At 38.1% G+C, this 22,414-nt stretch overlaps 1 protein-coding gene across 1 annotated transcript in view; it reads left to right on the forward strand.

The window, feature by feature from the left end:
- The window catches only part of LOC126428387 (pre-mRNA-processing factor 40 homolog B), a 184,904-nt gene that overhangs the window by 109,036 nt on the left and 53,454 nt on the right, over nt 1-22,414 (forward strand). Inside the window, exons 9-13 of the mRNA XM_050090312.1 lie at nt 4,590-4,818; nt 6,060-6,308; nt 14,442-14,554; nt 17,203-17,310; nt 22,310-22,385. Coding sequence (XP_049946269.1) covers nt 4,590-4,818; nt 6,060-6,308; nt 14,442-14,554; nt 17,203-17,310; nt 22,310-22,385 — 775 coding nt within the window. The remainder of the gene's footprint in view (nt 1-4,589; nt 4,819-6,059; nt 6,309-14,441; nt 14,555-17,202; nt 17,311-22,309; nt 22,386-22,414) is intronic.

Raw genomic sequence — 22,414 nt, forward strand, 5'->3', positions numbered from 1 at the left:
GCAAAGCTGTACGTTAAACACTTTGAAGCAAAGGCATTAGAATCCTCCGAGCTGAAACCAACGTGTTTCTGTCAGTGCGTGGACAACACATTTGTAGTGTGGCCACATGGACTGGAAAAGCTTGAAGAGTTCCTGGACCATTTAAACTCCATACGTAATAATATAAAATTGGTGATATAGTATATATAGAAAAACTACACACACTGACTTCTCTCTCCGCACCTCAAGCCATCACCATCTGTCAGAGCCGTAGAGCTTGAACACTTTCAGGCAAGGAGAAGAAATAAAATGCTTATGAAAAGTATTCCAGATGGCTGAGTAGTCAGATCTTCAAATTGAACAGGCGATGCAGGCAAAATCAAGAACACCTGAGAAAGCAGTTGAGACTGTGGTCGAGGAAGAGAAGCCAAAAGATGCTTATCTGCCTTACAATGGTTCAGTATCTGGAAAGATCAGCAGACTCATAGGGAAACATGGCATACAGTGAAATGCAGTAAGATGATAGCAGTATAGTGATGCAAATGTCATACTTCTGGGACAGCGTAATTAAGAAGTCTGAGGCATCAGAAAATGTAATAAACAGGTACAGTGGTTTCAGTTTCAATAACATTTAGGGTCTGGCACTCAATGCATTAAAATCTCATCAGCGATCACATCCACCAGAACTGGAAAAAGCCGGCAGAATTTGTGTTTAAGAGAATACCAGTGCCAGCTCTGAAAAACAAAAGAGTATAAAAGTGCTTAGTGGGTGCTGGGAATCAACCTCAGCTATAAATGGCAGCATGAGACTGACAATAGTTCACAGTTTGTTGGTCTCAAGGTAGGAAGTACACATAACAGCAAAACTTGCAGCACCTGAAGAAGATGGCAGCGTTTGTCGTCAAAATATTGTGCATAAAATGGAGGTGACAACTCGGCAGAACACCAGGACGCACACTGTTAATTTATTTGTCTTATCTGAACTGCAATTCAGTTTCAGAATTTCTCCTCAGTTTCCTGTATGGCTTGCTCAATATACAGATTTAAACAATGTGTGGGGACAGACTGCCCCCCCCCTCTCCCCCCACCCCTTCCTCCCTCCCCTCCTTCTCAGACGGAGCAAGGTGGCATTGTGGTTAGCACATTGTACTTTCATTCGGGAGGATGATGGTACAAATCCATGTTCGGCCTTCCTGATTTAGGTTTTCTGTGATTTCCCGGAATCATCCTGGGCTCTTTGAAAGGGCATGATCGATTTTCTTCTCTATCCTTAAAACATTCTGAGCTTGTGCTCTGTCTGTAATGAGAGATGTAAAACGTTAGATTTAGGGATAAAACAAAAGAGATTATTTCAGTGTAAGTGTGATTTAAAATTATTGTACTGAGGTAAAATGTATTACACATTAAGTAATGGATTTTATACAAATTAAAATAGTTGCTCAAAGGAGAAAATAAGTTGAATAATAAACTTAGGTGACATGTTCCAAAGGTGTGACTGGACAAATTGAACTTGTCTATAATAGATCCTGAATTAGAAACAGCTAAGATATACTAGTAAGTGAAGCAGCTGTGATTTACAAAGCCACACCATTGAAACATGTCATCAAAGTTTATTGCTCAGTTTATTTTTTTCTATGAACAACTGTTGTAATTTGTATATAGTCCATTGGTTAATCTGTCACATATTTTATCTTAGTTAAATAATCTTACATCACATTTACACTGAAGTAATCCCTATTGTTTTATTCTGTGGTTAGCACATTGGACTTTCATTTGGGAGGATGATGGTACAAATCCATGTTCGGCCTTCCTGAATGTTTAATATTTTGACGACCAATGCTGCCATCTTCTTCAGGTGCTGCGAGTTTTGCCGTTATGTGTACTTGCTGCCTTGAGACCAACAAACTGAACTATTATCAGGCTCATGCTGCCATTTATAGCTGAGGTTGATTCCCAGCACCCACTAACATTAACATTTTAAACATCTGGCTATGGAGATGTGCTGTAAATGCACTAGTTTAAAATCTTTGATCCAATAAAATTTCACTTCACCACAGTTACCTTTGTATCTGACGATGGCATAACAGCTGAAAACCAGTTTCTGAAATAAGTAACAAATATTGTAGAATATTACATCAATGTTATGTGTTTTTTCATGCATAATGTATAAAATATTCTACCAAGAAATTACAGAATAGTCAATTAGTGTACTTACAGAATAGATTTAAGAAAGGCAAATCTACATTTACAGGAATTGTAGAAAACTTTTACAACACTGGCCAGACTACACTTTTTGAAATTCTGGAAGTAGTAGACATAAAATATAGAGCAAAATCTTATCTACAACTTGTACACAAACAAGGCTGCAGCTATAGGAGTTGGAGGACATGAAAGGAAAGCAGTGGTTGAGAAGGGAGAGAGACAGTACTGTAACCTATCTCGCCTGTTGTTCAGTCGTCTATATATTGAGCAAGCAATACAGGAAACTACAGGGTCAGAAAGGAGAAATAAAACCATCTTAAGAACGTAGATGGCATTTTTCCACTTGGTCTGTATTTATTAAGACCTCCTTAGAGTTGCACAGGTAGTTTCAGCTTAAATCAGTTTTTTGATTGTTATAAAAAAATCCACCTGTAGAGCCTGTGCAGGATACAGTGGTTGATGCACAGTGAACAATTTCCATCCAAAGTGCTGAGCAAGTTTGTTCATTTGCTCGGAAGGAGAGGCCGACAGTGTTTGCCACCTTTCGGCTTGTCAACAATAACAGAACCATTTTTATTTTACTTGTAGCTTTATATATCACGTCCATGGTGCTGTGCCCATCATTTTATTAATGAAAAATAGATGTCACTATGTTGTGGTGTTGGGTGCTTATTACATAATATGTTGCCGTGAATGAAATTTATCTAATATGCTGAATTTTTCTTTAGACTTGGGTGTATGTCTCTATCGATTATGCCGTGTCAGTGATAAAGCCAGCTCTGTATTTCATAAACTGTTTAAGGTATTGAAATGAGATTTTGGCAAAAGATAGCATGGAAAGAGGAGAGTATTCTGCCATATGGTTATTAAGCAAAACTTCATTATTTACCATGTTATTTCACTAACTGTAGACTTTTCAATGAAAAAATGTAATTTTTAAGGACCGTCGATAGCTGGTGAAATGAGAAATTCTGCTGGTTTCGGAACAACATAAGTGAAGACACTACACGTTTATTTTGTACCGAGGGTGTGCTATTTCATAAGCTACTTTACTTTTACTCAGTTCCACACTTAATAAACTTAATAATCCATTGTTTCAAAATTCTCTCTCAATTGAGTCTACACAGTGTGTTAGTGATGTGAGACTGTGTAAACTCCACTGCTTTTGGCAAAAGAACCAAATTTTAACATTACTGCCTGAGAAATGTGTAGGTTTTACTCCAAATTTGCCACTTGTGACGCTTCTCTGAAAGTTAACAAACGTTTAACAAGCCAGGCGAAAATATATCACTGCATTTTTGGTGGAATTTTTTACATACTAACCAAAGAAGAGATGACAGATTTTTTTAAATGGCCACCATGCAAGTGTGGGAATGGAGATGCTTCACTTAATTTTTACAGAAAATGTGATCTTATGCTTCAGTTTAAAACGACACTTCCCCTCCACCGCTTGGCATTTCTCCCACACTGCCTGCCCCTGAACCTCACCACTACCGCACACCACATGTGTGACCTGCCATGTGCACATCTGTCAGCCACAGCATTCTGTGCAGACTGTACAGGGTGGTATCTGATTGTGTTCGGCTGTGACAGTCTGGAACAAAAACACAGTGTTCTAATGAACCTAGAGCATTGACCAAATGTTGTCTCAGATCCTGAAAATCTGCCCCACTGACAGAGACAACTACAAATAATCTTCTGTGAAAGTGAGTATAGTTAAAGTTAGATTTTGTAGGCAAAGAAAATATTCCTGAAGAACAGAGCAAGAAGTTGCATTTATATATATATTTTTTAACTCAGTATTAGCCAAACCCCCCTGAGAAAATGGACACCAAATTAGATTGGACGAGACTTTTACTACATTACGAGGACAAACAAGAAGTGGCTTGTATTAAACTCTCAGAAAACTCCTTTAATAAAGATGTCAGTCTACAACTTGGGATATTGTGGGTTTCGGCAGTTGTAAGGAGGGGCAAACATTGATTACAAACATTGCCTTATCTGGCGGCACAGTGAGCTTCAGTGATGTCACAGTCAGCAACACAGCTATATAAGGATCGTAATGGCTGAGAAGAATTTGCCTGAAAAAAGAAATTTAACATCTTCATGTGGCTCAAAGCCGAAGATGATTTTATTGATTCATATCACTGTGAGACCACTCTTTTGTGCTCAAAGCGTGTTTCTCGTTATGTGTACAGCACAGCATTTCAAGTTGCTGCCTTATTGTCTTTATCAGTATTGAGTACTAGTATGATTTTTCTCTCGCCCATTCGTAGAGCTATGCGGCTCCAGTGTATTTTGGATTTCTAATTTTTTTATTTGGCCACTGTACGTTGCATACAGTTTAGTTTGAAACTCTGGGAACCTTATAGATTTTATAGTAAATCACAGAACATTTTTGTTTGTAGGTGTGGAAGAATGTCTCCGAATCGGACCGTCGCGATATCTATGAAGATGTTATCTTCAACTTGGCCAAGAAAGAGAAGGAAGAAGCGAAAATAATGAAGAAGCGGAACATGAAGCGCCTGGCCGAGGTACTGGACTCGATGATGAACATCCAGTACTCCACGACGTGGCAGGAGGCGCAGCAGATGCTTCTGGACAACCATGAGTTTGCAGATGATGCTAACCTGCTGGGTCAGTTCATTACATGTTCATAAATTAAAAGGAAGGCCAGTGTTGGCCATAATATTGATGTTTTATTGATAGCAGAATCGATTTTCGATCACATAGTGATCATCTTCAGTTCTGTACAGATTAAACTCAGACACTGGTATCCAGTTATTGATAATAGTGATGATGATGATGATGATGGTGATAGTAATACAGACAAATCAGTGTAAAACAATATTGTGAAAAACTTAGATAGACTGAAGCTTTTTTTTTAAATTCATACCTCGAGAATAAATGTAGCGCTAGAAATGTTAGTGTCACAAGCAATCTGCCTTTGATGGATTTATGCATAATAGTACCGAGATTGGAAATTTTAGGTCAAATTATAGAGAGAACTTCTTCCATCTCCATCGCTGTCATTCTCGTAAAGTTTAGATATTGTTATGGCTTTTTCATCACAAGCTCTGGAATGAGATTCTTACATGCTCTAAACTCATCCTGCTGCCCAGTTTGCTTTCTTGTTGGACACGAATACGGTCAATTATTCTTTGCTACTGAAAATACAGCTGCAGCCTGAGGCTACCTCTTCCTTCATGCTCTGAACAATACCAGAAAAATCTTTTGGAACATGATCTCTCACCTCTCACAGACACTCCCACCCATTGTGTGTTAACACTTCTAACATCTGCTCTTGAAAGATTTACAGTTACTTACAGGAAGTAGTTGCAGGGAACTATCTGACAGTAACCGTCAGTAAATATTCACCCCTATTGTAAACTGTTCTGTGAGAGTACTAAACGGTCTGAGATGAAAAGATTTTAAAATTTACCCTATGCCTGAGACCTTAATAACATGTGTTAGAAATTAAACATGTGCACAATTTTATTAGAAACATGGCTGTTACAGTACAGAATAATGAACGAAATACACAAAATTTCTTACCGAATGGTGCAGCAGATTACGGGAGATCCCGATGCCTTTGGTTCTAATATACCAATGATACCAGCAATTTTTTTAGGAATGGAATGTAACAATGTGCACAGTAGACAGTCAGATCAACCCATGACTACATAGTAGACCCAGAGGAAGACCACTGCAACTGTGGTTGTAATGTCAGTGACAGTTATGTTACAATATGAGTTAGTATTTTGCCCAAGAAACATTTATGTTAACGCAATCCACACAGATATTACACAAGCTGAGAGTACGATAATACTGTAGAGAGAACATATTTTCGTTATGTAACAGTCCTGTCATTATTTCAGGTATGGACAAGGAAGACGCCTTGATTGTATTCGAAGAGCACATACGGCAGCTGGAGAAGGAAGAGGAGGCAGACAAGGAACGGGAAAAGAAGCGCTCAAAGCGGCAGCAGCGGAAGAACCGTGACGCGTTTGTGACGCTGCTGGACGAGCTGCATGAGCAGGGCAAGCTGACCTCGATGTCACTCTGGGTTGAGCTGTACCCCACCATCAGTGCCGACCTGCGCTTCTCCGCCATGCTCGGCCAGCCTGGTCAGTAAATTGTGTAGCTCTTTTCCAACGAGTGATCGTATCACCTTCCATGCGTAACGTCTTTATGCAGAGAATTAGTAGTGAGTATGGTGCTTGATATTCTACTTTTGTTCATAAGCTTATTTCAGCCTTATTGCCTTCATCAGTACATCAGAAAACAATTTCATTTTTTTATATTTTACATAATATATAATTTATAAAGGTTTTTTAAACTGAATGTTGTATTCACATTCTGACGTAAACGGATGTGTCTCAACTATGAGTAAACTGTTGCTGCTGTGTAGTTGTTGGATGTTACGTTTTTTCAGTAACATTTTAAAGCGTTTCAGTGATATGATGTTGCAAATATAATACGTTCCATTACTATTTTGACAGGGAATTAAAGTTTGACAGCTAGTTGTTTACCCAAATATATTGATGTGTTTGTAATCTCTGGCAGTTTGGTTACCCATTATCCCTATATAAAATTTCAATTTTTTTTTTTTTTTTTTTTTTTTTTTTTTTTTTTTTTTTTTTTTTTTTTTTTTTACTGTGTGTGGTTGGAATTGGTTTGACCATTTGGTATATCATGAGGATAACCCTTGTGTGTGTTTATATTTCAGATTCCTCCAAAATATTTTTGATTGGACTTTTTGGGATTGTGTGCAGGATTTGCAATGTGCTTTCAATGTTTCAACTTCATGTTTGTCATTTTTGAGGTGTGTAAAGAAGGTCTATTGGTTGTTAGTTGTTTCTTTTGTGTGTTCTCAGAAAGAAAAACACAAAGTTTGCAACACTGAAAATGCACTACAAACCCTGCGCAAAATATGAAAAGCACAATTGTAAATATTTTGGAGGAATTTGAAATATACATACACACTAAGGATTATCCCCATGCTATACCAAATGAACAAACCAATTTCAAATGTACACAGTGTTTTTAAATAAATCATTGAAATTTGTATAGGGATAACAGATAACCAAAACACACCAACAACAGTTCCATAGATATACAATCTGCAGGAACAGAAATATATTTGAGTAAACAATTGACTGTCAAACCTGAATTTCCACAACTGTGTAAATAATAAAAAAGAATTATAATATACATGCAATATCAAATCATCAAACAACTTTAAAATGTTACTGAAAAAATATTACAACTATGTACAGCAGCAATGATTTATTATAAGTTGACATATGTCCATTTAAAACATTAGCATGTGAGTACAATATCCAAGGTAAAAAAAAAACCCTCTATAAATTTTATACTATGTAAAATATGAATACATGCAATTGTTTGCAGATGTGCTGTTCAGGGCAATAAAGCTGAAATAAGCTTCTAAAAAAATTTTAAAAAATCAAAAAGTCAAGCAGCATACTGTCTATTAATTCTCTGCATAATGTCCTGCTGTGACATATTATATGCTTCAGGTTCCATAAGACAAAAACAGAGGTATGAGAATTATGATCTATTATGCAGTTACATAATTGACAGATACTGCAAATTTGCTATGAAATGACATTGCAAGTACAATACTGTGCAGAAATAATTTAAAGATTTAGTTGATAATAAAAGAGAGAAATATTACAGTCGACAGACAGGATTCATCGTTCAGTATGTCAGCAAGCACTCTGTGCTAAATTTGCAGGTATGCAGCCCAAGAAGAAATTGGTGGTGTGAATAGTAACATTTCTGAAGTTACGTGCATTATTTCACTTATTCCACTGTCAGTTGCAACAGTTTTTGATGGAATGAACAGAGAGTGTGGAGAGTACATTGGTTAAGTCACACGGCATGCATGGAATGATTTTTCGATTTAAAACTCAATATTGTTGAATTTATGAAGGAAAAAAGAGAACATCCAGAATGGATTGCAGATCTTGCATTTTAAATGGACTTGACTGCACACTCCATACAGTAAAATATTGCAAGGTGAGAAAAAACTTCTTTATTACTTGATAGGGATGCATTTTAATAGAAGATCTCATTATAAGCAGGGACACATTTGGACAAACACAGTGCAGTTCCCCAAGCTCAATGCTATTGAAGAAAAGGGGATGCTTAAAGAATTCATTGCGGTCTTGAAAGAATTGTTTCCTAAATATTTTGGGAACACCATCAGTCTTACATCTGTTTTCGAGACCATTTTCTGTTTGAGTTGGAAGCACCCCTGTTCAAGTGGAGATGTAACTGATTGATATGAAGAGTAATTCCCATTTTAAAGACAAATCCTTTTACATTAAAACTGTGCAGGATGTCTACATTGCTTTCCTCAGATAGCATTTCCACATCTTCATTATGAGGTTGGAAAAGTGCTACAATATTTCAATTCAACATATTTGCGTGAATGCCTTTTTCCGATTATGAAACTAAGTCAGTCACAACTACACGGTAGCTTCAGTGTGAAAATCTGAAACTGTCTGTGTGTACATATGCGGGCAGTTTGTACCATATAAAAATTATATTATGTCTTCAGTGCGCCAAAAAATGATTGAATAACACTGAAAGTGTGTCTTGTTTGTGATGTTTGTTGTTGAACAATGTGAAATATGAAACCAAGTTGTAAGCAGTGTGACTGCATTGCCTTTTAAATGCAGCACTTTCGCAGTTTCCCCCTCTCCCCTCCAAGTGATGAGACAGTGTGCCGTGGTACTGGGGGAAACATTCAGTAAGGCTGATCGTCCCAGCGCATGGCACTGATGTATGGGAATGCAATATCTGTTTTCAGTTTTTTTTTTTTTTTTTTAAGTAGGAACTAACAAAGATGATGACACTAAAACTTGTATTAACTTTGGTTGACGAAATTCCAAACTGTTGAATACAAAATATTATCATAAATCGAGCTCCTGTGCTTTGAGATGAATGGAAACAAACCTGATGGTGTCACGTCAGAGTTAGTTATGGAAAAGATATTATTACGTCGTGTGTGTGTGTGTGTGTGTGTGTGTGTGTGTGTGTGACTTTGCACTAATTTGCCATAGTACTATAACCAGCCACTTAATACTGCAGTAGTCCATCTTTGGAATGCAATACAGCACTGATTCTTAGTGTTACAGAGTCAGCAAGTTCTTGACATTTCTGGATGTATGTGGCATTGGATGTCTAAGCACAGGTCATGCGGTTCTCTAAATTATGGGCCAGTGATTTCTGGATGCAGATTTGGTGCTCAATAGCCACACATGTGTATCATCAGGTTCATATCAGGCAAACTTGATGCCCAAGATGTCAATGTGAGTTAACTATCGTGCTGTTTAAACCACTATGACATGACACTGGCCTTGTGATATCGAGAGTCCTCTTGTTGGAAGATGCTGCTGTGTGGTTATAATTAAAGTGCACTACTCACAGAGGTCCAATGTGGTCTGTAATTATTGTGTGGCAGTGAAAAAATAGAATTGATTTACACTGGGAAAAAAAAAAATTAGTTCAAATTTTGGCCACCAGGTGCAAATCTGGTGCTGTGAATGCAAAAAAGACGTACAGAAGTGTTTCCATATGTGTTAGAAACAGGCTGCAGGTGTAAAAAGTGAAACAAGTGAAAAAGGCATAACGTTGATTTTATTATTGATTGCTGTTGACAGTACTTCTTCAGTATGAGCAACGGAGGCATCGACAAGATACTGCATCCGTAAAATGACGTAATTAACAGTTGCTTGCAGCAGTTCCAGTGGAATCTGAGCAAGCCGTTCCTGTATACTGGTGTTCAGATCAGTGTTCAGATCAGGTATAGATCGAAAGTGTACCTGGTAAACACATTCCTTCCCCAGAGCCAAAAAATCGCACGGATTCAGATCCGGTAGTCTTGCAGACCGTGCATGTGGAAAACCTTTGGAGATAACAGCTTTGTGGAAGGTTGCATTTAGCAGACCATTGACTGGACGAGTGACATGAGGTGTTGCCCCATCTTGTATGAAAACAGTGGTTTCCACACAGTTCACTCTTCCAAAGCAGGAATCACATGCTGTACAAGGAGGTCTTGATAATGTGCAGACGTCACAGTATACTTGACACGCCTTCTGGATGGATTTTCTTCGAAGGACTACGGACCGATACTAAAGGCTCTTGTGAATCCACACCATGGAGTCATGTAAAGTGAATGGAATGGCTTCTTTGTGCACAACACCACTTTAACAGCATCCCAAACTCAGCAGTTCAGTGTATTCACTGCACCCTCTGGTGGATGTCACACCATCACATGAACAATGTACAGCGCTAGGTTTCTACCTGGTGACCACAGTTGGAAATTTTTCAGCGTAAATTGGTTCTGCATTAACACGTTAGTGTATATACCAAGTTTCACTGCCATACGATAATTATAGATCATCATGCTACACTTATTTAGAACCACTCGGTATTTCCGTTGAGCATGACTTCGAGCATGAAGGCATGCAGATGATCTGTAGTTATGTTCACGTGGTCCACAGCTGTCACGGTGCCTTAGATTACTACCACAGGTCCTGTGGAAACAGAAGTAAATGTCCCCCATAGCATAATACTGTCCCACTATCGTAAGATCTCATCTGTGGTGCAATGCACGTTTCTAGCAGCTGCTCTGCAGGATGACAGCACATGTGGACAACACCATCAATCAACCTGGTTTAGCGAGGAACAAGAGTCATCTGACTAGGTGACACATTTCCTATGATCCACAGTCGTCTCAGAGATACCGTGGACACTGCAACTGTAATTGTTGATGCTTTTGTGTCTACATAGCTTCATCTTGAGCATTGTGCACTGAACGGTGTACTCCAGAACACTTGAACTTGTGCCAGAAATGTACTTTCACCAGATCTGCCATTGAATGATGCCTCTCAGTCTTTACAAAATGGATGTGCCTCATATCCCAGACTTCTTTGACAGTTTCATCAACTACCACAGATGTTTACAACAGTAGAATGTGAACAGATGACCACCTTTGCTGTTTCAAAGTTCCTCATTCTGAGGCTTTGAACCATAACAATCTGCCCATTTACAGAGTTGCATACGTCAGTGGGTTTTCAAATTTGCTGCCCATACTTGTTGCTAGAATGATTCTCCATTTGTCTCTGCTCCACTTGCAGACATCCCTTACTGTGTCGTGCCTGCAACACCACTAGACAGCATTCAATCTCACAGTGAGCAGTGGTCCTGTATTTTGGATCATCAGTGTAAGTTGGCTTATGAATGTAAGGGAAACATGTCTGAGAGGTGTATTCTAGTGCCTGTGTAGTTTTTAGGAGAACAAGGGTATTTCAAGATTTACAGCTAGTATTTGGTTCTGTTTCACATATACATCTGTAACGTTCTGAACAAAATTTTCTTAAACTCGGATAGTTCTGTTAATGTAAAAATGGAAACTAGCATTTGCTGAAGCTCAATCTTGTACGTTTGTAAGTGAGAAGTGTATCCTTACTAGCTGATCATCTGGCGTTGCCCAGTCTTATATTAGGCCAGTATTATGCAATAAAATGATGTGATCTCTCGGGTTTTCTTGGTGTGATTGATTAATGACATGCTTCCAGAAGTATAAGAAGTAAAATAACTTTCTCAAAGATATTTTATAAGACCTTTTATGGAGTATCTGGTGGTTTTCTGGAATGCTTTTATTGACATCTATATACCGTATTTACTCGAATCTAAGCCGCACCTGAAAAATGAGACTCGAAATCAAGGAAAAAAAATTTCCCGAATCTAAGCCGCACCTGAAATTTGAGACTCGAAATTCAAGGGGAGAGATAAGTTTTAGACCGCACCTCCAAATCGAAACAAAGTTGGTCCAGTGTAATCTGAGACACAATTTAGGTTGAATGAGTGACGATACAGCTACAGTAGTTTGGTTTGAGTCGTAAGCTTAGCAGTGAAGCTTTACCAGGTAGGCATTGCTATGCGTCAGGCGCTCCGTCCGTATTTATACGGCTACCCTTCCTTTCTCATGTGCTTTGTCTGGTTTGAAGTGATTGCTTATTTTTCTTTGATCTGATAAGTGCCGTTCTCTTTGTTATAGGTTTTTACGTCATTCTAAGCTGAAAATGCATTATTGTACTGTGTGATGCATTGTTTGTCCCATTCCGATAATGAGTGTTTACGACCTGTCGCCGCTTTTGGCATGGCTTGCTTTTGTGCACGTTACCGCTGCTTAAAATTAAAAGAAAAGAGAGGTATCATCTCATTAGCGAAACAATGGCAATAGACTGCTTTTTGTTGTTACTTGCACTGCTACTTTCTTTGATAATGATCAACAAGAACCAAATAATAGACTGCGTATGATAGATGATGTCCTAAATGAGAGTTTACCGAAAATTTTTCTCCGTTTAAAAATCTTTGCAGACGCCTCTTTAATACATTACATTCTGCACAGAAATTAGAGTCATCTTAGATTTTAAAATCTTGTCAGTTGCCGTGCTTCATTTCTGACTGTATCACTATTCGTCATAAGAATAATATGAATATAAACATGACATGATATGTATATTCTTCCGCGTTTGCTGTTGTCTCACTCTAGTTTTGTAGTTTATTAGGCAGACAGGATTTAAATGAGATAGCAGCAAACACGAAAGAATACGTGGCAAAATGTTTACATTCGTATTATTCTTATGGTGAAGAGAATACTACTTCACAATTCATAAAAGTTCCTAAGCAACTATCTCTTGTCACAGGTAGGAAAAAATTCAGAACGTAGAGTTAGCCATATTGACAGACAAACATCCCAAACAGTCTTGCCAGTCAGATTTTCGTAGTACATTCAAAGGCTGCTACATTCAAAGATGAACAATACCGAATTTGTGTGTACTTCATTGGATAATGTATGAAAATGCAGTGGTCGAAACTCGGGGCGGAGAAAGAAGCTCATCTTCCACCTTTTAATTTATTTACTGATGCAAAGGTTTTGGCACCAGTATTTATCTTTGTGCCTGCAAAGTATGCCTGTGTAGTGCTACATATATTCAACAGCAGACGTTAGTTGTGGTGGCACCTACCAACATTTTTCAGAACTTCTGCTTACTTTGCACTCGATTCTAAGCCGCATGCGGTTTTTTGGATTACAAAAACCGGAAAAAAAGTGCGGCTTAGATTCGAGTAAATACAGTGCATGCTCTGTAAACCACTGTTAAGTGCATGGCAGACAGTACTTAGCATGGTACCAGATGTTAGTGTTTTCCCACACACGTTGCAGTTTTTCCCGTACAGAGTGTTAGAAGAATGATTGCTTGCATTCCCGTGTGTGATGTAGTCTAATCTTGTCTTCATGGTTCCTGCAGGAGTGATACATAGTAGAATGAAGATCTCTATATTCCTCACTTAATACTGGATCTCAAAAATTTGTATGTTTTCTCAACATAATTGGCATCTACCTTAAAAACTTCTGCCAATTAAGGTTTTTCAATATATTCGTGATGCTTCTTCATAAGTCAAACAAACCTGCGACCGCTTGTGCTGCTCTTCTTTATTTTTCATTCACTGTCCTGTGTTAATCCAATTTGGTATCGATCTTTCACACTGGAACAATTAGGACTTAGAGGTGGTCTCCCTTGTAGACTGATAGCATTTTACCAGTATCCCTGCTAAGGAACCGAAGTTGGCCAGTTGCTGTACCTACAACTGAGCATGTGTGATCATCTCATTTCATACCTATGCAAACTATTACAGTGTTATATGCAAGTATTTGTACGAAGGGACTGCCTCACCTGTGACTCACAGATGTTGTAATTGTAGAATATTACTTTTGTTCCTTTGTGAAGTGCACAGTTTTCATTTCTGGACATTTAGAACAAATTGTCAGCCTTTCCAACACTTTGAAATCTTATAAAGACCTAACTGCATCACATAGTAAGTTCATAAAAATTGGAACATGGTCCTCATTTTTATAAAAGATTGTCCCAAGATATTTAATTTGTTTATATTTTGTAAGTATAACTATAGATTGCAGTCTTGTGCAAATCAATTTTAATGTTAACATCAGACTTGAATATCTTGTTATGGCACCAAGTGCAAATTAGTAATCCACATGATTCCCCCCCCCCCCCCCCCCCCCCTCTCTTTCTCTCTCTCTCTCTCTCTCTCTCTCTCTCTCTCTCTCTCTCTCTCTCACACACACACACACACACACACACACACACACACTTACTTTTATTTATATGTCTATTGACTAAAGTGTTACATGTTTTCTGTAGGTTCCACACCCCTTGATCTCTTCAAGTTTTATGTTGAGGACCTCAAATCAAGGTTCCATGATGAGAAGAAGATAATAAAGGAAATATTGAAGGAAAAAGGCTTTGAAGTGCAGGTAAGTAAATGTAATGGTCTTCAGCTGTCAGTGAATTGTTTGTTAAATTATTAAATTTGTGAATTATGCACATAGTTAATTTTAATAATGATGTTTGAGATACAAATTTTGCATTTTTAGTTCATTGTGGCTCTAGATGACTGGCCTTCTTTTGGGGAAGAGTAGTGGTTCAAATTCCCATCTGGCCCTTGTAAATTGAGTCAGGTAAATGCTGGGATGGCTCCTTACATAGTCTGTGGCATCTTTGGCCTCCCATCTGTCTCCGTCAGTCTAGTACTCATTGCTAGCCATGATTTCCAAAGTGCTATCACAGAATTACGTCTGGCAGTATATGTATTCATGATGTCTGCAGAGGAATTAATTCTTTCTCAGATGATTTTGAGGAAATGATTTGTCTAAAAAAACTAATTACATCACAGACATTGATATTTCAAAATGAACTTGTCATCTGGTTACTCCACATAGTTGATGCTTTGAGATAAAGTAACCATGACACTTAATTTGCAGACTTTGCATTAAAAAGTATAATCACTGGGTATATTACTTTTGTAGTACTTGAGATTATGAATTTCTGTGTACAAAAGATTGCTAGATTATATCAGCTATTTTTAAAGCTAAAAGCAGAATCGTGTGTTCCCGCTGTAGAGCAAATACATTTTACATAGCGAAGGTGCACCATGCAGCATCAGAAATTGTAGATGGACTGTGCCTGTCCAACAGCATATTTATAGAATGGATATTCTATTTAATTGTTTGCCATGGGAAATGTTTGTCCATGAAACAACAACCACTTATTGTTGCTCTCAGTGATAACAAACACGAAGTTGAGAAAAGGACAAGACAGACAAGTGGCACTACCTTTCTGTTAAAGCTATTAAATAACAGGAATATGTAGGAGATTTTTATTTATTGGTGTCATTTACATTGTATGAAATCAGTTTATGACAAGGAAAAGAAAAAATAGAATTTCAAGAAAATTGGCTATTCCTGTAGAAGTGCTCTCTTCTGTAAGACATGTTATTGCATATTTACGATAGTCCCGATGAAGGAGGTAAACTATTTTGGCATAAACCGTTACTGAAGAAAATTTCCTTCTGAAGGATAGCCTTTACAAAACTAAAAATTACACAACTCTTAGCTCAGCACTGCAAGCTTAAAATGGTACTGCAGACAATCATCAAGCATTACCACTAATCTATACTAATAATAAAACTGTAAAGTTGTCATATCAGTCTGTTTATTTGAACACTCTAATCTCCAAAACTACTACATGGGTAAGTCAAGCATAGCTTGGGGTGACACATAGGCTCTATTTCATCAAAATTGGATAAAAAGGTGATTTAAAATTTTATCTAAAATGAGATATACAGAAATAGATTTACTCTTTGTAAAAACTGTTGATATTTGAACTGTGTCATATTTATGAAAATCCTTATATTGATCAGTATGTTCTGCATAATATGATTCAACGTGATGAATACAATGCTTATACAACCCTCAATGTGTTTAATCCGTATTTCCTACTAATATTATTAAATGCGAAAGTAACACACGAACGTTGTCACAACGAAACTGCTGAACCAATTTTGATGAAATTTTGAGGTAGTGTGGAGCCTGAGGAGGAGTATGGGCTACTTTGGGGGGCTGGGGGAGGGGGGGGGGGGGGGGGGGGTGAGAGGGGACAGAGAGAGAGAGAGAGAGATAGAGATTTGTTGCATAATGTCTACATTAGCGACTTCAGTAGCAGAATGCTTAGATGGGCGCTCCTGCCCACACCCTCCACACACATTGCTCGGCAGTGGTGCTGCACGTGCGACCACATCTTGCATTAGGGTAATGGAGTGGCCGTGACAGTACTATTGATACGCAAGCACTGCCATGGGTAACATATAGTTTTTGTTATAAGTGGTGTGAACTTATGGACCAGACTAGTATAATAACTGCTGCAGCATGTGTGCAACACTAAAAATTAAAATAAAAATCCCTCCTTGTAAGTTTATATTTCTTAATTTTGTTCATCAAATTGTAATTGAATCATCAAAAATTGTGTTTAAGAACATGTGATTTCAGTATAGGACACCACAAGAAAATGGATAATGGTAATGGTGTTTCATTATGTCATTGTTACAATTGACTGCAGGAAATATGTCACTATGATACAGATCATTGCCAAATCCTTTGGCTTTGAATTTGTCATGATAAATTTCACTCCAGTACAGGACATCTGGCAGATCTGCATCCCTACAAGTCTTGGGCTGTCATGGTACCATCATGTTAGATTCCTTCCATGAAAGAATTTTATTGATGTGAGGAAAGACAATGTCATGGATTTGACCAACAAAAGTTGAGTTAGAATGTTTAAATACTTGTCTTTGTGCCTGTGTGATAGCCAACATTTCCTCAATGCAGTGAGTGCTTATTCTTTACTCCCAGCATTAGAATAATCATTCGATGTCTGTTCCTTATTCTTGTTAAGTCTCAGTTAAGCGCGCGCACACACACACACACACACACACACACACACACACACACACACACACATCTAATTACCTGCTATTCTAGGTTCAACAGCTGTTTCCTAAACCGCAGTATTTCATCTTACACTGTTCGAACTGAAAGATTGTGAGTATGAAACCTATCTGTTTCAGGTGAACACATCATTTGAAGACTTTGCAACAGTGGTTTGTGAAGACCGAAGGTCGGCCAATCTGGATGCAGGAAATGTCAAACTCACCTTCAATGCATTCCTCGAAAAGGTATAGTACTATATTCACTAGTTATTTGATGTAGGTGACATGTTTCACATCTCATAAACAGTCACATGCAGATACTGCTGCTGTCTGACAGATAATTCATTAGGTTGAGAGAAGGTGGACAGAAAACATTATGAGAGCTTTCAAAACTAATTGAGATAAAACTGGTTACTTCTCACTGTCATTTGTCACTTGTGAAGTTAGATCCTTGCCAAAGAAGAGATGTAAATGTCACTGGATGAAATATGGCTGTTTTTTAATTGAGAATCTGTATGATAACACTGGCTTAATCATATACACATATAGTATAGGAAAGTCATTTAGCACAGTTACACTCTTTAAAACCAGTGTCAATATTGTGCATATAACAGAACTGTTTTTACATTGTGCAATGGAATTGTCCAACAGCAAGTTTTGCGGTGATTTTTCAAAATTTTCAAATTGCATGTGCTTTCAGTGAGTCATAATTCATAAAGATTCTCAGTTTGTGACGTGTTCCCAGTTCGTGCCTTGAGATGTTAAAGATGGTCATACCTCTGGTATTTTGGTATATAATATACTGCTGACATCACAGTAGTAGTGTGTTTCTCAACGTAGAGTACGAGACATTAGCACAAAAATACTGTTAGTGTTCTGGGCACTGTAAAAGAGTACTTCATATAAACACCTTGTATTTATTTATATTTTTATAGTTCAATTGAGGCAATGAATGTCTCCATATGACTAAACCATGTGACCTGTAGTGGGACTTGAAGCCTTAGATATATCGTATGACGATAATCATAATTGAACAGATTTCTTTATACCCGTATGAGGTAGTGCTTTCTATGCTTTCTTTCCCAGTAATCCACTTAAGTTTTAATGTCAATAAATGATTCTGCTGCAGCTAATGAAGGGAAGCACAATTAGCTCCTCAACAGACAGGAGGTACGAGGGGATTCTGTCACTAGGCGTGTATAGCGCAACTCATTGCCAGTTCAGTGCCACCTGAGTTGTCAACCTGGCTTGTTCTGTTCATCTACAGGGATCGTTTTTGCTAATGCTGTTTTGTTCTTATTTAGTTTTTTATGATGGCAAGTGTAAGTGGATAACATGCAGCTGTGAAATTTTGTTAATTTTGTTTTCTACTCAGTAAAAGCGCTGCTGAAACTCTTTTAATGTTGAAAACAGCTTACCAAAATGACATTATGGGAAAAACTCTAGTGTGCAAGTGGTTTGCTTGATTTAAAAATGGCTACATGTCAACTGATGACAAACCATGTTCAGGACATCCCGTCAACTGCCCGAATTGACAAAAATATTGAAGAAGCTTGAGAGCTTGTGCTCACACAGCCTCCATAAACAATTGATCAATTATCAGAGATTAGTGGTTTATCTTGGAGCTCAGTTCAGTGAATTTTAATAGAAGATTTGGCAGTGAAAAAGTTTGTTCCTCCTCAGTTTCTGACTGACAATCAATTTGAAACAAGTCGTGCTTTGGAACAACAGTTTCAAACTGATCCAAATTTTCTGTCAGTGGTCATTACTGGTGATGGGTCATGGTGCTTTGGTTACAAACCCAGAAACAAAGCAGCAGTCAAGCCAGTGGAAGATGTCATCACCACCCCTTCCAAAAAAATGTTGTCAAGTCACATTGAACATCAAAACAATACTGATATGCTTTTTTGGTGCCAGGGGCATAGTTCATTCAGGGCTTGTTCCTCCCAGGTCAGACTGTAAGTCAAAACCTTTTATTGAGAAGTTTTAACAAGATTGCACAACACTGGTAATCAAAAAAGGCCTGATTTGTGGCTGACAGGAGACTGGTTCTTCCACATGACAACGCACCTGCACACACAGCCATCTCTGTTAGACAGTTTTTTGCTAAAAATGGCATGGTTCTGCTGCCCCATACATCTTACTCATCTAATCTGGCTCCGTGCAACTATTTCTTATTTCCACATGTGGAAAGGGGCACAAAAGGACACCAATTTGACAATTTTGAAGAAGTCAAGAAAATAATGAGGGAAGAGCTGTCAGCCATTTCTAAAGATAACTACAAAAAATGTTTTGAACAATCGAAGCAGCAGTGGGAGAAATGTATTAATTAGCTATAATAGAGAGTATTTTGGAGGGGATAAAGTTGTCTCACAAACAATTTGAAAATATATAGATTTTAAAAAATAATTCAGATTTTTTTTTTCTGGGTAACCCCCCCCACCCCCCGACTGTACTTAACATTAATATGTGCATACTAGGAAGATATCAAAACCTCTGGTAGCTGAAGAATCCATTTCAGATGTTCTTTGATAATCAGAAAAATTATTTAATGTCAAAGGCAGTTCCAAGACAGTGAAATACTGTGTGGCAGTGCAAGACACTTTACACCAGACATATTGAAAATATGATAGACTAAAAGATTCGATCCACTTTTGTTAATTCTCTGTCAATCATAACTTAAAACTCCTTTTGTTGGTAAACATGCCACATGCAACAAATGAGTAGCCGGTCCCATAGTGGCTAATATATCAGCATAGACCTTAGGTATCTAACTGAAAAGATGCTATTCGTCCCTCTTTGTCTTTATCCTCTCTGTGATCAAATTGCACACTTTTAATTAAAAAAGGTCCAGATTTTCCCATTTTCATTATACTGCTAGTAAATCCCCTTCAGTCCTGAAGTGACTCAGTAAAATCTCATTGCCAAAGGTACTCTTGGCCTGTCAGGAGGGAGTGTGGGTTATGAGGCAGAAATCAAAGGAGTGAGAGAACATAATCTCTGAGAGAAATTTTGTATCATACTCAACTTTGGTACAGAGTGTCCTTGTGAAAATCCAAATTCAAGTCCCTGGCAAAGCCAGTATACAGTATAAGTTGAACACTTCAACTGTTCTCAATACAGAAATAAATAGAAGTTTTGAGGCCAGTTCTGACATTACTTTTGTAGACAAAGTTGCATCTGCCCTATGACGATCCTCAACTGCTGCTAAGTGGAGCTACTTGATAACTGGGCAACAGCTGTGCAAGAACTGCAGTTGGGCTGCCTCTTATCCACGTGATCGTGGTGTAAGTGGAGCCTCAGCTCAGGATGTGGCACAAAAAAAAAGAAAGGGCACTTGTGCGACAAGTGGTTGGGCGGCACTGATAGCTGCTGCTGTGGCTGTCAGAAAACAGCAGAACTTCTAGTGCCAACTAATGTACCTGGAACTATTCTCTTTCTCTGTGATATTGACTGGCTACGATGCCACAAATTTTAACAGAATATTTGGAAACGTCACCAGAGTGCCAAATTTCTATAGATTTTCACGAGGGCATGCTGAAAAAAAAAAAATCCACATTTTTTATTCTGTTCTTCATATTAGTTGAGGTTTACATGTTATGCATATTACTTGTTTGACTTCCCTGCTTCACTGCAAGTTGCAACTCACCACCACTAGAGGGCTCCGAATTGTAGCGTGTAACGTGGCAGTGTGTTACGTAACTGCCGGTTTGTGTGAAAAACTGAAACCACGAATTTGAAGAGTTTATCCATGCATGGAACACTCTCCTTCAGAATGACAGTGCCAAATCATGCACGAGTGCTGCAACATTTGCAAAACTTGAAGAACTTGGTTTCATTTCATTGAGCATCTTCCATACTGTCCTGACTTGGTCCCATCAGATTTTCATCTGCTTCCAGAACTTAAATAATACTTTTGAGGACTTTACTTTGGCAGTGCTAGCAGAGATGAGATTATGCCTCTGTCAACAAAGTCAATCACATTGCATCTACAGTTGCCACAGGCTTCCATAGACAAAAAATATATTTATCCACATTAGCATAATAAAAGCCGACCTGTCACTTACACGTTTTGCATCACAAATGAGCATAACCAAGGTGGTTTCTCTTGTACCATTCTAGTTCTTATTATACAGATTGCAGCTCCTGTCCCTAAATATTGTATACTTCATATTGTTAGATTTCCATTTGTGACTATTTACATGCTTTAGTTGGCCTGCTATTTTAAGATGTGTACAGTTCGTTCGCTACATTTACATGAGTCTCCCAAAACCAGATTTTGTAAACCACTTCCTCAATATTGTGTCGGGGTGGTAATGTGAACACTGTAATACCAATTCTGGAAATTAGGTTCTAGCTGCTGGATTTCTGCCTCCACAATCAATTTTTGCTCCTATGTAAACACACAATCATTTTTGAAATGTAAAATGTGCTTGTGTTGTCCAGGTTAGGTACCCCCACCTCCTTTTTTTGTCCTGTCTGTATGGGATGACTTTCTGTGCAGTGAATGAGAAGTAGCCTGAGCATTAAGTTGTCTACCTCCGATATTTAATTGAAGAGAGAGAATTATTGTACTGACTAAATCAGAAACTAGAACAGCTGACTTCGAGGACATTTGTAGAAACAGCTAATGGTGGGAGAATCAGTATTTGACTGGTCTAACAAAACTGCTTCAGGCCTCAACATATAAAGACAAGAGCAAACAGTTTTCCTCTTTTGAAAGTTGTGCCTGATGTAACATAGCAATTGTATCAGGCACAAGAATAATAATTTTTTTTTAAAGAAATTGATCATGCTGATGTAGAAATTGAGATGATATGGATCTTTTAGGATGGCACATTTCTTAATGTGGTGAGATGTATGATACCAGATCAGATTCACACGATACTTAACGATCATTAGTTTGTTACACTGGCAAGTCAGAATGTGGTTTTTAGGTGGGTTTCTGTGGTCATTGTGGGCTTGTTCCAAACCTCTACCTCAGAAATATGATACAATTAAAATATGATAACATAGAACATAGTTAACATGGTTCAGGCAGTTGAGACAATTTAAGACTTCCTTTTCTTATTTTAACTGATGATTGTGGCAACAGGAAGAGCATTCCTCACCTTTCCAAATTTAAAATAGACTTGCCAGGTCATGAAAACAGTAGACCTCACATGTCAGAATAAATGCTAGGGAACATAGGCTGGCATCTGAAACTAATGATGGATTTATACATAAGCACACTTCCCTTCTACAGGCTGAGGCTCGGGAAAAGGAGCGGCTGAAGGAGGAGACACGCCGCCTTAAGAAGCTGGCAGCCAGCTTCAAAACTTGCTGAGTACCTGCAATGTGGACCACACAC

Source organism: Schistocerca serialis, chromosome 12 (genome assembly GCF_023864345.2).
Source record: "Schistocerca serialis cubense isolate TAMUIC-IGC-003099 chromosome 12, iqSchSeri2.2, whole genome shotgun sequence".
Taxonomy (NCBI): Eukaryota; Metazoa; Arthropoda; class Insecta; order Orthoptera; family Acrididae; genus Schistocerca; species Schistocerca serialis.